Source organism: Canis lupus, chromosome 14 (genome assembly GCF_003254725.2).
Source record: "Canis lupus dingo isolate Sandy chromosome 14, ASM325472v2, whole genome shotgun sequence".
Classification (NCBI taxonomy): Eukaryota; Metazoa; Chordata; class Mammalia; order Carnivora; family Canidae; genus Canis; species Canis lupus.
The window spans coordinates 21,167,071-21,184,229 of record NC_064256.1 but is presented as its reverse complement, the minus strand read 5'-3'; the positions used below and the strand labels follow the sequence as shown (position 1 = coordinate 21,184,229).

The following is a 17,159-nucleotide window of genomic DNA, read 5'->3' as shown; positions in this document are numbered from 1 at the left end:
TATGTTCTATACCATAGCACTTACTTAGGTTGAAATTCTAAAATTTTTAGTTGTATAATGATGCCATTACATGCTTTTCTCTTCCTTTAACTTATCTTTTCATTACGTGAATAAATTTCAAAAACTGTTTTATAATGCAGTTTTGGTTAATCTTAGTATATGAACATAAGCGCCCAGTTTCATTATCTTTGTGGTAGTGATGTGCATGGGAGTCTGCAGTCTTTAACTGAACTTTAAAGACAGGAATTCTTGAAAGACAGGACTTCTTGACTCTGGCGTTCTGGATAAGTGTCAGGGATTCCACAAATGGCCACAGTTGTCAATAATTTTTTGTCTAAATGAGCATTTGCATTTAGCAGATTTCAAAGAGGTCAATGATCTGCCAAAAGGTAAGAACTGCTGTCTGTAGAGGGACATTTGAATAAGTAGACCTACATCTTATTTAAGACTTCTCTTGCTGTTAAAAAGTTCAGTTGTGAAATATTCTACACTCTGTGCCATGTTTGAAGCTTTGACTAGCTTGCTGCTTTCAGCTCTGTCAGTTGACCTGGAGTCCGATATTGCTCTTTTATTGGATACTGCGGTAGTCTCTTGGCTTTTTAATCCTTGGTATCAACTGATACTGCGAGTGTGGGTACCTTAGAGTAATGATGTTTCCTTTGTATGTCAGTAAGTGTTATGTGAAAAAAGATTCTCCTACTTGACAGTCATAAAGCCCTAAAATTTGTAATTTACTAAAGCTCTGAGAATTCCTACAGGAAAACAAATCTATTTAACTTTGTCAAACTGACTTGAACGGGACCTTTCTTTTGTGTGTGAGATCCAATCAAATCTACAGATATCTCAAGCTCATCTCTAGTTAATTCTCTGACAGGGATGGTGGCGTATGGAGGGGCCATTTCTGGGTTCACGGTTAGATTTTGTCCGGAAACACCTGCTGTGATGAAAGTAGAGTTGGCATCCCCTGGGAAACAGGCAGGCTAGATGACATGTTGAACAGTGCAGAAACAGCGTGCTTCAGTTATTTTGACTCGGATTACAGAAAATGATGAGAGTTAAAATCATGGAAATAAGTTTTGAAGGTACGCACTCAAATTTAATAATAAATATAAAAAGCTAGAGGAACAGAACTTTAGCTGTAGTATTTTAAACTCATTGGGAAGATTATTTATTGTTATTTTTGTAAGGACTCTTAGAAAGTGAAATATTGAAAAGATAAATGAGGGTGAAAATTGGTGAAGAGTTGAAAAGAGCATTATCTGGGGGAAGTTCTGATTTTGGTTTCACAAAAATGATGAGTTATTTTGGTGAAAGAAACTTACTGCCCTATAGTAGATTTTAGTTTTATATTATTTTGGGACTTAAGTCCATTTTCTTATACACATTCCAGTAGAGACTAAGAATATTGGATAAGAACAGTGTGAATCTTGAAAGCAAATAACCTCCACATTGATAAGAATTGTGGCATGCCTGGGTACTGAGTGTCTTGCCTGAGATCCCAGAGACTGTTCAGAAGCTGTTCCAGTTCATTGGGTCAAAAATCCACTATTTACGAAAAGCTAAATACGGATTTGCACGATTGACCATAATGGCTTCAATTTTGAAAGATAGTAGTATCAGGGAGCACTTCCAGTTGGTGGGATAATTTGAGAATCGTCCATGCTCAAATGGCTAAAATATTGTACTTTTTGCTACTTCATCACTCCATTTTAAAAATAGGGAGGGGGGGAAAGGCCTGTTGAGAAGGTGGAAGGATGTCAATTGGAGAGTAAATCACAATAACCCTGTGAAGCCACTCCTTAGTTAACAACTGCCTGAAGGTTAACCATTCTTTAGAAGACTGTCAGTGTGGAGAGACTGACTGAGGGTTCCTGCCCCTGTCGTTTGCGTGGATGTGTGTGCACGTGTGTGTGCATGCACGCACATGTGGGCCAGGTGAAGAGAGAAGAGGACCTGTGAATAGGGTAGAAGGTGTGGAGAATAGAAAGCTAACAGTAAATCCTAAAACTTGGAGCACTGGGAAAATTTGACTATTTTAAACTGTACTGCTCACTTAAAAATAGTAAAATTATACCATTATTCTTTTGAGTATGAGGGAGAGATAAAAATACAGTTTTTCTAAATTGGAAAATTTGCTGTAATCTTGCTGCTAATGACTGATTTCTTCCAACAGTTGCAAGGCAGTTTTTGCTCTGATAGGTTGATAAAGGAAACAAAATCAAGAACATATTGGAAGTTCTCAGAGAAAATTACAGTTTAGGTATGAGTTGGGGGTGGATAGTTAGACATTTTAATTGAAATAAAACAGTTTTATACTAATATGGGATCACTGTGGGTGTACATTTGTAGTACATCTGCTCTTGAAGCATTTCAGTAGGGTTAAATGTATGTTAATGCTTTTGGAAGAAAATTATTTTTGATAACATCCGTCTAAGGAAACTAGCTTAGGAAATTGTTTTTTTAAACAATATAGATATATTATACTTGCATTTAGAGAATGAATTAGGAATTCTGTGTACTGCTTTAAAAATTTCAAAGAGTTGGAAGTTTTTGGTTGTGTTCTTCTCTGGTGGTGAAGAAAGTTAACAATAATTAATACAACAGAGGATTAAAGCAAGCTTATACATCTGGAGAGTGACCACAGTCTGCTCTATGCCTCCAAACATCATTTTAACGAACCTACTTTTGATATTATGAAAGACTGCTAGTGGTTTATTCTATCCAATCAAAAACAGCTTCTCTTGCGTGTAGATTGAAAACATCTCAGTTGACTTTTCACTGTTGATATAGGTAATGCATATGACAGAAGATTAATATCGAGTGCTAGGTATTTGCCAGCCTTTAACCCTTCTTAAAATTTTTGTGAACCAACCAACCTTTATCCTATGATGAGTTGAGCTGTGTAGTAATCTTGAGGATATATAGATCCATCAGATTTTAGAATAGGAAAGATTCTTACTTATAAGGCAGACTGTGAGTTTTCCTTGTTAACGGTATGGAGGTGTTTATTACCACTGTGGACTCCTTGGCTCCCTCTCAGGTCTGCTAAGTTAAAATCTTAGGGTGTGGGTATGGACATTTGTTTTAAACAAGCTCTCCAGGGGAATGTCCTTTTCACTCCAGTTGAACAATGGCTGGTGTAGTTTATGGCTTTCTTTCATGGATATGGAAAGAAGCCCAGACGTGGGTGGGTGGGAAGGGACTGGTTTTGCAGGAACTACAACTTTGTCTTCGCACTGTAAGAGGGATGATTTTTTTTTTCTAGGATGCCCATGACTTCATCAGAACGGTACCATACCTTTCTAAGTACAGAATTGAAAAAGTTGCAAATTAGCTCTCATTTTTACCTACGCCAACACCATATATGTATGTCTTCGGTATTCAGCCCAGCTTGCCTGGGTGTGTGTGTGCATGTGTGCTTATTTTTTGAAAGATACTTCTGCTGCTTCTCCGAGAGAACACCAAATGGCGGATGACGCCGGTGCTGCGGGAGGGCCCGGAGACCCCGGGGGCCCCGGAAGGGGAGGCCGCGGTGGCTTCCACGGAGGCTTCGGCAGCGGCATCCGGGGCCGCGGGTGTGGCCGTGGCCATGGTCGGGGCCGGGGCCGCGGAGCTCGCGGAGGCTAGGTGGAGGACAAGGAGTGGATCTCCGTCACCAAGCTGGGCCGCCTGGTCAAGGACATGAAGATCAAGTCCCTGGAGGAGATCTATCTTTTTTCTCTGCCCATCAAGGAATCTGAGATCATTGACTTCTTCTTGGGGGCGTCCCTCAAGGATGAGGTTTTGAAAATCCTGCCCCTGCAAAAGCAGACCCCTGCTGGCCAGCGGACCAGGTTCAAGGCATTTGTTGCCATCGGAGATTACAACGTACACGTGGGTCTGGGCCTCAAGTGCTCCAAGGAGGTAGCCACTGCCATCCGTGGGGCCATCATCCTGGCCAAGCTTTCCATCGTCCCTGTGCGACGAGGCTACTGGGGGAACAAGATCGGCAAGCCCCACACTGTCCCATGCAAGGTGACTGGTCGCTGTGGTTCTGTGCTGGTGCATCTCATCCCTGCCCCCAGAGGCACTGGCATCTCAGCCCCTGTGCCCAAGAAGCTACTGATGATGGCTGGTATTGACGACTGCTACACTTAGGCCAGGGGCTGCACTGCCACCCTGGGGAACTTTGCCAAGGCTACTTTTGATGCGATCTCCAAGACCTACAGCTATCTCACCCCTGATCTCTGGAAAGAGAGTGTGTTCACCAAGTCTCCCTATCAGGAATTCACTGACCATCTTGTAAAGACCCACACCAGAGTCTCCATGCAGAGGACCCAGGCTCCAGCTGTGGCTACCACATAGTTTTATAAAAGAAAAATAAAAGTGAATTAAAGTTTGTTAAAAAAAAAAAAAAAAAGATACTTCTCACCACCTACATGTTCAGAATAATAATAATAAAAAGTTTACGGGGGCTTACAGAGAACTCAATTTTAATGAGAAGGGTTGTATGTGTGAAGTACGTACTTTCTACTTACTCTCTTTTAATGGCACGCACTTTCCCCTTAGAACTTTCTCGAGCAAATGTGAATGGTAGCCAGAATACTTCTTTCCTCTTCAGACCCTTAACTGTGATTAATATAAAAAGGCACTTGTCAAAAGGGTTTGAAATGGCAGCCTTGATATTGGAGCTGTGGCAGTAGAGATAGGTCTGCATCCACTCACTCCATTATGTTATTTAACTTACCAATTCAACCATTTGTCTTCTCCCTGCTTAAAAGAGGATGGCCATATAAGCTGTTGTTAACCATATCAGCAGGGTGGGATATTATTTCCCTTAGAGCGAAACCACAACTTTCTTTGAGGATTTAGCACACGTTAGAAAAAGCACCAGTGTAGCTGCTCAGAGATGAAGTGTGGGTCGTTTGACAACTCTCTCTGCCTCACAGAGGGATTACTTTGGGGTTTAACAGAAACATCCTTTTTGTATTTATTGTATTAATGAAATTTTTAGGATCCATGAGTGAGATTATGGTTCAGTGTTTAAAATAATGTAGCTTGATGAACCTTTTTTATTTGAATGGGAAACTTGTTTTCGTTGATTTGCAGCTTCAAAAAGTGAATCTTTTGGAAATTAAACTGCATTAATTTAGTTACTCTGTATGGAAACAAAAACCCAGAAAGTTAAAATTTGCATAAGTGAAGACCTTGATGATTTCAGATTATAGTGTGGTGGAGGATAAGGAATAAGAGCCCATAGAATTTGTAAAAACAAATTCAGTCTAACCACTTAATGGCATGTGCAACTAATTTGCCAATTAAATATTTCTAGTATCTGAAAGATCTTCAAAGTTAAGAGTGGAGGTTCTTAATCTTTCTTAATTTCATACTTTCAGAAACATAATGGAAAATTACTAAATTTTTTATCACTTTTCATTCGAAGTTTTAATATATGAGCTAAGAGAAGGATGGATTTTAAGTATTTGAGGAAAATTATTGTTTTTTGAGAAATGTATAAACTGTGATATTTCCACATCACACTGTGCTTGATTTTTTTGGTATCATTTGTAAATATTTGATTCCCAGATAACAATTTTCACTATAATTAAGACTATAGATTTTGGGGTTTTACCATTTTGATGGTTACCTACTATGTTTAGAACATTGTACTAAACACACTTAGCTCCAGAACAACACTCTAAAATAGATATTTTATTCCCATTTTACAGAGAGAATTGAGTCAGAGTTAGTAATTTGCTTAATATCACTCATTAGTAAGAGGCAGATCTGACAGTCCTGGGTTTTTAAAAAAAAAAAAAAACAGTTTTATTGAGATAAAATGCACCTACTTAAGGTGTATAATTCAGTGGTTTTTAGTATATTCACAGACTTGTGCAACCATCCCCACAGTCCATTTTAGGACATTTCATCACCCCCAAGGACATGTTTATCTCCTTATACCTTAGCAATCCTCACTCTCCTTCCCATTTTCTCCTTGTCCCCAGTCTTAGGCAACCAGTAATCTACTTTCTGTCTCTGGGCATTTCACATAAATGGAATCATACAATCTGTAGTCCTTACAGCAGGCTTCTTAGTATATTCTCAGGGTTCATTGATGATATAGCATGTAACAGTACTCTTTTTATTGATAAATAATATCATGTTCCTATAGACATACCACATTTTGCTTATCCATCCTTTAGTTAATGGATATTTGGATTTTTTTCCCCCTCTGGCTATTACGAATAATGCTACCATGAATATTTGTGTTTTGTTTTTGTTTTTTTACCATGAACATTTATATACAAGTTTTTGTGTGAACATATGTTTTCATTTCTCTTGACTATATACTTAGGGATGGAATTTTGGGGGCATTTGGTAACTATGTTTAACTTCCTAAACAACTGCCAAATGATTTTCCAAAGAGACTACATGGTTTTACATCCCCACCAGCAGTGTATGAGGGTTTTTATTTCTTCATATTCTCACCAGTGCTTGTTCTTAATGGGGATGAAGTGGTTATCTCATTGTGGTTTTGGTTTTCATTTCCTTGATGGCTAATGATGTTGGGCACCTTGTCATGTGTTTATTGGCCATTTGTATGTCATCTTTGGAGAAATATCTATTCAAATCCTTTGCCCATTTTTTTAAAAGATTTTATTTATTTATTCATGAGAGACACAGAAAGAGGCAGAGAAAGAGAGAGAGGCAGAGGGAGAAGCAGGCTCCATGCAGGGAGCCCGACGTGGGACTCGATCTCCGGTCTCCAGGATCACACCCTGGGCCAAAGGCAGGCACTAAACTGCTGCGCCACCCAGGGATCCCCGTTCTAGGCTTTTTGATTACTGTTCATTGAACTGTTTATGTAATGATAATTCCTAACTCACAAACTGATGGCTTTTATATAAGCATCATATGCAGATTTATCACTAACTTAAAAAGAATGAGAAGAAGGCTCTCCTAGTCTAAAACACAAGGCCTTAAAATTTAACTCCAGCTTGAGGTCAGATAGGCAAAGAAGCAAACTGAATTAGCACTGGAATAGGAATGAAGCACCACATTATATGTTTGGGTATTTAAAGTCATACTTTTCTTAGCTCAGCCGCTACTCCTGAAAGTAAAAACAAATTAGAATGCTTATCTCTTAAAGTATAATCATTGTTATTTCAGTCTGTGCCAAACAATGTTTGGAAGGCCTACAATTCCCATAATATCACCAAATAATGGTGATATTATTTAAAGCAAGACTTCACCAAATAAGATCAAGGATCCTTTGAGTTTATTTGTGGGACTTTACTTTCCCCATAAATGTTTCCAGCTTAAAAAGTCTACTGTACTTTTTGAAAGATTATAAAAAGACAATTGTTGGCAATTGTTTGTGGCAACTATTTCTTTCCTAAATATAACCTCAAAAAGTCAACTAGTTTCTTGTAAGTTAATAAATTTCCCAGGCTACAGAGTATGGTTATAGTAGAAAAAGTTGTAAATTTTAAAAGCTGGGTCATAGACACCATGATGCTATTTATAAAAAGTCCTAAGGAATCCACTAAAAAACTATTAGACTAATAAATGAATCCAGCAAGGTTAAAGGATACAAGATCAATATACAAAAATCAACTGCATTTCTAGATACCAAAAGTAATCAACCCAAAAACGAACTTAAGAAAATAATGCCACTTACAATAGCCTCAAAAAGAATAAGCTACTTAAGGATAGGTTTAACAAAAGACATGCAAAAGCTATACTCCAAAAACTACGAAACACTGTTTACAGAAATTAAAAAATAAATGGAGAGAAATTCCAGGTTCATAGACTGGAAGACTTAACATTGTTAGAATGGCAATATTACCACCAAAGTGATCTACAGATTCAGTGTACTCCCTATCAAAATTCTAGCTGGCTTCTTTGCAGAAATGGACATATTGATCCTAAAATTCATATGGAAATATAAGGGACCTAGAATAGCCAAAACAATCTTGAAAAAGAACAAAGTTGTATTTTAAATTTGCTACAAAGCTACAGTAATCAAGACTGCGTGGTAGTGGTATAATAACAGACATACAGACAAATGGAATAGAATTGAAAGTCAAGAAATAAGCACATTTTAAGTCATTTGCTTTAATAAGAATGACACTTCAATAAAAAAAATTAGTCTTTTCAACAAATTGTTCTGGGACAAGTGGATATCCACATGCAAAAGAAAGAAATTAGAACCCTACCTTACACTGTATACAAAAACTCCCTCAAATTAGAGCAAAGATCTAAGTGTAAGAGCTAAAATTGTGATGCTCTTACAGGAAAACACAGGCATACATTTCTGTGACTTTGGATTAAGAATTTTTTTTAGATTATGACACATGCAACACATGAAAATAACACAGAAATAGATTCCATCAAAATTTAAAACTTTTGTCCTCCAAAGGACACCTTCAACAAAGTGAAAAGGCTGACTACAAAATGGCAGAAAAATTTTGCAATTATGTATCTGATAAATAACTCTGGAATATGTAAAGAACTCTTGTAACTCAATAATAAAAGGAAAAATTATCCAGTTTTTAAAATAGGCAAAGGGGATGTCTGGGTGGCTCAGCGGTTGAGTGTCTCTGCCTTCCGCCAAGGGTGTGATCCCGGAGTCCTAAGATTGAGTCCCACATTGGGCTCCCTGCATGGAGCCTGCTTCTCCCTCTGCGTCTCTCTCTTTCTCTGTGTCTATCATGAATAAATAAATAAAATCTTAAAAAAAAAAAAAAACCTAGAACATTTGGGGTTTCCTCTTTCCCATTCAGGAATACAAGTTAGGTTTGGAATGGCCAGGGAATGGTAAAGGTTTAGTGATAGGATGGCTTTCAGGTTGATTTCTGGTCTTTTATGGTAAAGCTCATGGAATTTCCCATGGGAAGCAGAGTACAGAGCAGAATTTGGAAATTGCTTTGGTTTTTAGTTTCTGATTTTCCAGCTATAAAATAGGAGAGTATTCTTACCTTTTATTGCCTTACAAGGCATCGAGAAATCTTAATCAAATGTTAAATGAGAAAGCTATTCATGCCTCCTAAAAGAAGAAAAGAATATTAACCTGAGATGATATTACAGTGTCTTCCAAAGTGAAGGGGGCACTTTCGAGGAACCCATTGTGACTATTTAGTCATAGATATTTCTGTTCATAGTGACAGGAAGTGTAGAGACCAAGCATTTCAGAAAACAGATGCCCCAGAGTGACTTATCAGAGTAAGATGAAGTATTCATGGACTTGGGAACCCATGCAGCATTTCTGAAGAAAATGCATGAGTTTTCCAGAGTGACAAAATTTGATATTTTAGTTCTTTAAAAGAGTTGATGCATGATGAAAACTAGTAGAAATACTGGTAGTCCTCCTCTTTAGGGAGAATCCTGCTCCCTTGTTGCTCAGTCATCTGGTTTGTCCAGTAGAATGGCTTGGCAGTCTTAACGATATTTGAGTACATAAACCTCTGTAAAATTTTGTAGGAATTGTACCAAATGGTTAAAAAATAAAAACCTCTGTCTCTTTTTCTCTGCAGTGTCCCATGAACAGCTCTTCTTGCCACAACCTTTTTTTCACCATAAGTGTGACATCAAGTCCTTAGGGTTTAAAAAAAAAAAAAAAAAAATTGCTGCTGGCAAAGTGAGGCCAGCATCTGTAACTCCCTGGAGCAGGATCCAGCATGTCTCAGTGACCCTGCATGGCTTTGGTCCAAAGCATTCTGATCAGACCCTTGATTCCCTTCAGAGGAAATGAACTTTTCTCCATGCTGCTGCTCTTCACTGAAACTCCGTCACAGGTTTATCTGAATAAATCCTTGGCAACCTTCAGGACCCAAACGATGTTTTGTCTTCTCCAAGATGCCTCTCTTTTGCAAGTGCCTCACTCCTGAAGCTTCTATTTCCTTGCTATGAATAAGTCCTACAGGTTAGCACTTAATGTGGTATACTGTCAGGATCTGCTGTTCCATTCTTTCTTGTGGATTAGACCAACACAGCATCATGCCTTCTACCACCATTCTGCTCCTCACATGGCTTGTCCAGTGCTAATAGGCTGTGCTACTTCCATGTTGTTAGCTAGCTAGCTGAGGACTGGTATTCTTACCATAGCCAGTATGTCAGAAAAGCTGAGAACTAGTAATGGAACCATATTTTCAGGGCCATATCACTTGTAACCTGCTCAGCTCCAGGGAGCAGCAGCCACATAGAACATGAATTGGATGTCATCCACTGGATTGCACAATGTGGAATCCAATGTGGCCTCTTGTGTCTACAAGTGGCCTGTGTTTACACATCATTGCATTACATTCGCTGGACTGCAGACTCTTTCCTACCTCCATCCTGTCATATTTTTGTCTGTTTCAGTGGGAAATTAAACACTAGTAAGGAGTAAATCTAACTTTTCCATAATTTTTTAGGGCAATGTTTTAAAAATGAGATCCTTGACCCTTGTATCAGAAAAACTAGCTATGCTGATTAAAATACAGATTCCTCGACCCCCTGATAGACATGAATCAGTCTAGAAGTGGAGCTGAAGGCTTTAATAAAAGCAAGACTGATGATTCTTATGTACTTCCCTGAAATCTTAGGAAATGATTGTTGAAATAGCTTCTCGGTAAGTAGAAACTATGGTCCTCAGAGTGTTAATGTCACTGTCTTTAACCAGTTGCACCACCGTCAACCTTTTCTAACTCATTGAAATTCTATTTAGTAGGTAGTTGTAAGGCTACCAAGTCAGCCATGGTGGGAGAATCAGATATAAAAAAAGGCCTTTGCTCTTAATGTGCTAATCATCTGTATGGAAAGAAAAGATACACAATATGTGCACTCATAACACATATCTACATAAATATTATGTAAATATATCTTGAAAACTATTAGTAATAGTACAGGTCTGTAGGATTGACAGTTTGTAGAGTTACATCTTTGGGGTCACATACAGCTCTACACTTTAGAGTGACTAGATTTCAGTACTTCAGGCAGATTTCATAAGAGAGAGAAGCTCTATGGAATAGTTGCCAAAGGTTTTCAAGAGTTCAGAGTTCACAGTTTTGAATTCAAGTCAGAGCCTCCAAAAAGCAGTAAATGTTAGTTAATTATAGGAAAACTGATTAGGTTAGGGTGAGGCACATTTTAAATTTTACCAATTTTTGAGTAACTTTTAATTTTATGTGTATGTATTTGCAGTTTTAGACCATAAAAATACTAAAATGGATACTAAGTGCCATAGCTTTATATACTAGTATTTGGTTACTACTGTCTGTTACTTTCTGTGGGACTTAGAAGGAGAGGTCAAGAAAAGGAAGGACCTCATTATTTATAGCATGATATTATGTAAAACTGTATCCTACCAGCATGCTTGGCAAAAAAAAAAAAAAAAAAAGTGGCTAGGACACCATTTTTGTTTACATTTTATTATGGTATGAAATTTTTGCTTATTGTGTAAAAAGTGGTGTTTTTTCTTTTGGTCACATCTTTGTCATTTGAACATCATTTCCCACTAGATGCTTTATTGGTCTAGGTTAGAAGATTGTGGGAGCCTTCCTTCAGTCTCTTTGGGGTCTGCTTCATGCAGAGGTATGGAAATTTAGAATTGGAAAGGAGCTACACATTTTCTAGGTCGCTATCCGTTTAACCACTGAAGACTTCTGCATACAGCCATTAGAATATAGCACACAGTAAGGGCCTCCACAGTATTCGTCCATCAGTAGTAACATTTGAAGCCAAGTTATTGGAATTTCAGTTCAGAAATTTCTTCTCAGGTGTTTTAGAGCTGTAAAGAAACCTGCTCTTCCTGCTCAATTCATTTCATCAACGACTGTCCCACTCTGAGGATCTTTCCATATTTTTTCCTTTTAAATCCCAATTCTTGTTTCACTGCCATTTTCCTTATGTTTTGTCTCTTTTTTTCCCTAAAAATGGGGAAGACAGAATGAGTTCAAAGAAATTGAGGGTTGTAGTTTAAAACTTCTAATGTTATTGTCCTTGTCAGGGCCAGCCTGAGATTTTCTGCCACCTTTTATATAATTTATGCTCAGCATAGTTCTGATTTTTACTGCCGCCTTTGTGCAGATACACACCCAACCTTATGCTGATGGCAGCACAACTGTTTCTTCATGGCCAAACTTAAAAATATTCTGGAAATGTTAAAAGCATGGAATAAAAACTTGTGGGTATAATGGGATGGGAGTAGGAAATTTGGGGGAAACAGTGGAAACCTGTGCCAAAGTTTTTGACTCTTTTTATAGAACTAAAGGACTAACTTCCTTTTTCTTTTCTTTTCTTTTTTTTTTTTTAAATAGACTCAAAGGGGTTAAAAGAAAAACAAGGTATCAGGCACAACTTGTTCATAAAAATGAGAACTATTTAAAGAAGTGAAGGTCGGGACAAAATTCATTAATAAAATAATTTGTGTCCCTGTGCCCTCAAAACATACACTTTTGTTGGGAGGGGGAGACTTGTAAATAGAAATGTGAAGCTTCAGAAAAGTCAGGTTTCTTATAGTTTTGTAGTAGACGCTCAAAAGAGGTAAAGGATTGGCACTAGTACATTTGGTGCCCATCTAAAATGCGATCCTCTGAGAACTTCTGTCAAGCCAAAAGTGTGCAGTGTCTAGTTGAAGAACTGGGCTGTGGGTTCTTCTTCCCCATCACTTTTGTCTTAAAGTGTCAGTTGATTACTAGTGGAACTTTTTAAAGCTTATGTAGAATCTTGTTGCTGTTTGAATATATGCTTCATGATAAACCTGATTTCTTAATCCTCAGTGACATTTTTTTAATTGAAGTGTATTTAGCAGTGTTATATTAGTTTTAGGTGTACAACATAATGATCCAACAATTCTATATATATTCAGTGCTTACCATTATAAATGTCACCATATGTCACCATCATTTCTTAAATTCCACACGAGTGAAATCACATGGTATTTCTCTTTCTCTGACTTATGTCACTCGAAGATGACACAAACAAATGGAAAAATATTCCATGCTTGTGGGTTGGGAGAACCAATATCATTAAATCGTTAAGAACTTTTTAATAACTTGATAAAGGACTATATTTAAACATCCATAGTGCTATATGTGTTTCCATATGTATGTTTCCTGCCACTAAAGATTGAATTATATCCCGTTTATGTATTTTATTTAATTTTTCTTAAGACTTTATTTATTTATTCATGAGAGACGCACAGAGAGAGAGGCAGAGACACAGGCAGAGGGAGAAGCAGGCTCCATGCAGCGAGCCCGATGTGGGACTCCATCCCAGGACCCCAGGATTACACCCTGAGCCAAAGGCAGACGCTTAACCACTGAGCCACCCAGGCATCCCATATATCCTGTTTAGAAAACAGCATTTGTTAAAACATGTGAGATGATGATATTAGATTTAGATTATTATTTTGGTAGGGTTTTCTACTGCCTTTTAGGCTTTTGTGCATGTGTGTGTGTATCTGTGACTTCTTGATTTTTTTTTTTTTCTCTTTGTTGGTGGGAGTATTAATTTTGGTTTCTTGATTGATTGCATGAAGATTCCAGCTTTTATTTTTGCCATGGTTTTATAACCTGTGTGGTTTTAAAGTTGAATTACTTTTTATAAGAAAAAGTAGCAATATCCTTTTAATAACAGATTTATATGAGGATATAACTGATTTGTTTTCATCTTTCTTTTCTCTTTTCAGAGGATGTTAAGCAAGTATTTGGACAGACCACAATTCATCAACATATTCCATTTAACTGGGATTCAGAATTTGTGCAACTACATTTTGGAAAGGAAAGAAAAAGACACCTGACATATGCAGAATTCACTCAGTTTTTACTGGTGGGTCTAGCTCTTCAAGAGTAAAGGAGTAAAACTGGGTCCTGATATACCTGAAAATTGCTAACCTGGCAAAACCATCCTATTTGGAAGTATTTCTTTATTAGTATGTAAACACGATATGGTTATATGGTTAAATGGGTTCTTAGAGACTGTGTAGAACCCCTTCACGTGGAAGAGGAATATGCATTGAGACCCCAGGAAATCAAGTGATTTGCTGAAAAGTCACATAAGTCAGAGGGGACAGAATTGGAGGTTGGATTCTTAGCTCAGGACTAATTCCACTGCTATTTACCAATATTTTGTTTTCCCTTGAGAAATGGATGTGTCAGCATCAACATCTGGCCATTAAGGCCTTTTATAGACAAAGGTACTGGGCCTGCAACTTGATTGCAGTTTGGTTTTTTTTTTTTTTTTTGATTGCAGTTTGAAATCGTCTGGGTTACTATAAAAATGTTCTTCAGGTCCCCCACCTCTAGAGATAAGATTAGACTGGGGAGGTGGGCAGGGAGAGCATGGGCATTGGGATAGTGAAGTTTCCAGGCGCTTATCATGTGCACCCACGTTTGAGAACGCTTATCATGTGCACCCATGTTTGAAAACACTGTTCTCAGAGCACCTGCTGCCTGTATCCAGGGTTAAACTTTATTGTTTACATTTCTGGGGTGCACCTTCCTTGGCCTGTCCCTCCTGCCTTTCTCTCATCACCATCCTCGCTCCATTATGATCACATCATTGGGTCACTGACGTTGCCAGTGGACGAGTAGTAACAAAATATGATAACATTTTAGTTTTCCTCCTGAAGCATAGTTTTTTAAATGTTTTAATTCCAATATTAACATCTAGTTACTAGAGGTAAATATCTGCATGCTACATAGGCTAAATGATAAACAACTACTCTTTCTTTTGGACTTTGATGCATTTGTTCTGTTTCTCTAACAAATTTTGTTTCATTAAATGTAATTTAAAAAGACTTATTTAAGGCCATTATTTTGCTATGTTTAAATTCTGGGTCTTGAGGGAAAATTTGCCTTCTTTTCTTTGTCACTAGAAATGTCTTTAGAGGGTATTCTGATGCCCCGGGATGTTTTCTGTTTCATTTGCCCAAGACTTTGCTAGAGCCTTCTGAGAAATGGTTGGAAGGTGGAGTCGGGTGGATGTGGAGGGCACAAGAATACACACACACACACACACACACACACACGCCGCGTCGTGTGCTCATTCAATCAACATTTTGTGGTATCCATTCTTAGGCACCAGCATATTTAGTAGGTTGGCTTTAATAGGTACTTCTCTTTTTGACTTTTAGTGGTTTTGTTATGTTATATAAAATTTGTCATGCTATTTATTTAGTTTGCTTTATTTTCCCCGCCTTTGGGAACTTAAAGCAAGATGTTTTAAACATAGTTGTAATTTTTTAAAAATGTTAATGTCTATGAATCCCCTTTTTCCATTCTATGTAAACACAAACCTACTTAAATAACTCAGGTGGAGAATGGAATGTGAGTTGTTGGATTTTTGCTGTTGTTTACACAAGACATTGGTGCACAGTAGGAGGTGGTATTCATTTTGATGAGGAATAATTACAATAATGCTATTGAGACAAATGCCTCAAATTGACTTTATGGAACACAGCCTAATTAACTTTTAGCCTTAATGGGATGTTAGCAATAGTAAGGATGATCACGTTTCCCTTTTAAGCAGGTATCAATTATGCTGAATTGAGTCCGCTGTAAGCCACTCACAGCGGCTTCTAGGCCTTCTTCAAGATATGGAGAAGCCAGAGTCAAAGATTAGATGACTCAGGGATTACTGATTGTTTCCAGCTGCAACTTGTAGGGCATTCACTTACATTTGATTCCTTTTTATAATGGTAAATGGAAAAACATCCCACAGTGTCCTGCATGGGATGATTTTGACTTTGTAGCGAGAATGCAAGTGCTGAACATATACTAGATTAAAATGGTTATGGTGGATAATTATCTCAGTTAGGGCTTTGCCTTTGTGTTCCCCTCCAGGTCCAGATTCAAAGGAATTAATGGATGTATCATGATAGACTTCATATGAATGTCAGTGAAATGCCAGTTTTGATGTCTGCCATTGGTTACTCCCCACCCCTTCAAATGTTTTGTTTGCTTCCTTTGAACTCTTTTCTGAATGCAGGTTTAGCTTCAAACCCCTACCCTAAATGCTTTGTTTGCTTCCTTGGGGCTCTTTTCTGTAGGCAGGAACTTCTTAGAGATAAATAAGAAAACTTAATTTCCTACTATATTCTGGGTTCTTGCTTTGTTGAGCATGCACCCACCTTTCTGCTCTAGGGCAGGGCTCAGAATTAGGCAGCAGCTCCCTGGTTGGTGCCACAGTTGTGAAGGCAGATGCTTAGCTGCTTGAGATGTGAAAGTCCTGCCTGGGTGCATGCTACTACCTGTCATCTGATGAGGAAGAGGAGCAGCCATAGGGACAGCTGAGAAGTGTTTGTGTTTTCAGGGAACCACAGCCAACTTGAGTCTTAGATTCGTGAGTTACCAATACTTAGTATGTACATCTGATTGTGACTGGTGAGCAGAGCCATTCTCTACAAGGTCAGATTTCTTTTTTCTTCACTTAATGAGTGTTTTACTGTATCTAAGTGAGTGTGAATTTGTTATAAGCCACCACGTAAATGTGAGGACTTACGTGTTCATCTGTGTACTGTCTGGACAGGCTGCCCACTCTCTAAGGCGGTGCTGGTCGTGGGCACTGCTTGAATGCTATGCTGGTATGTTGTTTTCTGTGCTTTGGTTTTAAACTCATAAAGTGGTGAATCAATTTGATGTTCTTTGAGCTAAAATTGCCTTACTTTAACTTTACATGTAAATGATCGTTGAAGCAAGAAGCAGCGATACAAAGCCTCCTTCCTAGAGTCCTGTTCCTAGTTGATAGAGGAAGGATTTCAGAAGTGAGTGGGACTGCAGCCCTGTCACCCCTCATTGATTCTGCTGCTCTATTTACTGCTGTTTATCTTCAGGTCTGTCATCCTCTCTTAACTGTATGAGTGGTGTGTATGTGTGAATTTGAGTACAGTTTTATATGGGGGTGTATATGTATATTTTAAAATACTGTATTTCTACACACCTCTATTCTTCTAATTTTAAGGTTGCTAGTTGAAAAATGGATTTTTGGTATACTGAACTTTTTAGAAAACAATTTGGAGAAATATTCTGTATCTGATGTAACTCCTGTTCATAAATGGTATTAATTTAAACTCTCTACCCTGTGTGGAAGTATTTCTTGTGCTTTGATTATTACTTGCTTGAGACAAACCACCCAATTGAGCAAATGTTTGCTGAATATGCAGGGTTTGTCCAGAGGCCTTGTGCAAAGGGCCAAGG

General features: G+C 38.0%; 1 protein-coding gene and 1 pseudogene across 3 annotated transcripts in view; both read left to right on the top strand.

The window, feature by feature from the left end:
- The window catches only part of SLC25A13 (solute carrier family 25 member 13), a 185,551-nt gene that overhangs the window by 80,314 nt on the left and 88,078 nt on the right, over nt 1-17,159 (top strand). For all 3 annotated transcript variants that reach the window (XM_025471293.3, XM_025471294.3, XM_049093603.1), the window contains one exon: nt 13,652-13,791. In XM_025471293.3, coding sequence (XP_025327078.1) covers nt 13,652-13,791 — 140 coding nt within the window. The remainder of the gene's footprint in view (nt 1-13,651; nt 13,792-17,159) is intronic.
- On the top strand, nt 3,272-9,648 carry LOC112674883 (40S ribosomal protein S2-like; annotated as a pseudogene).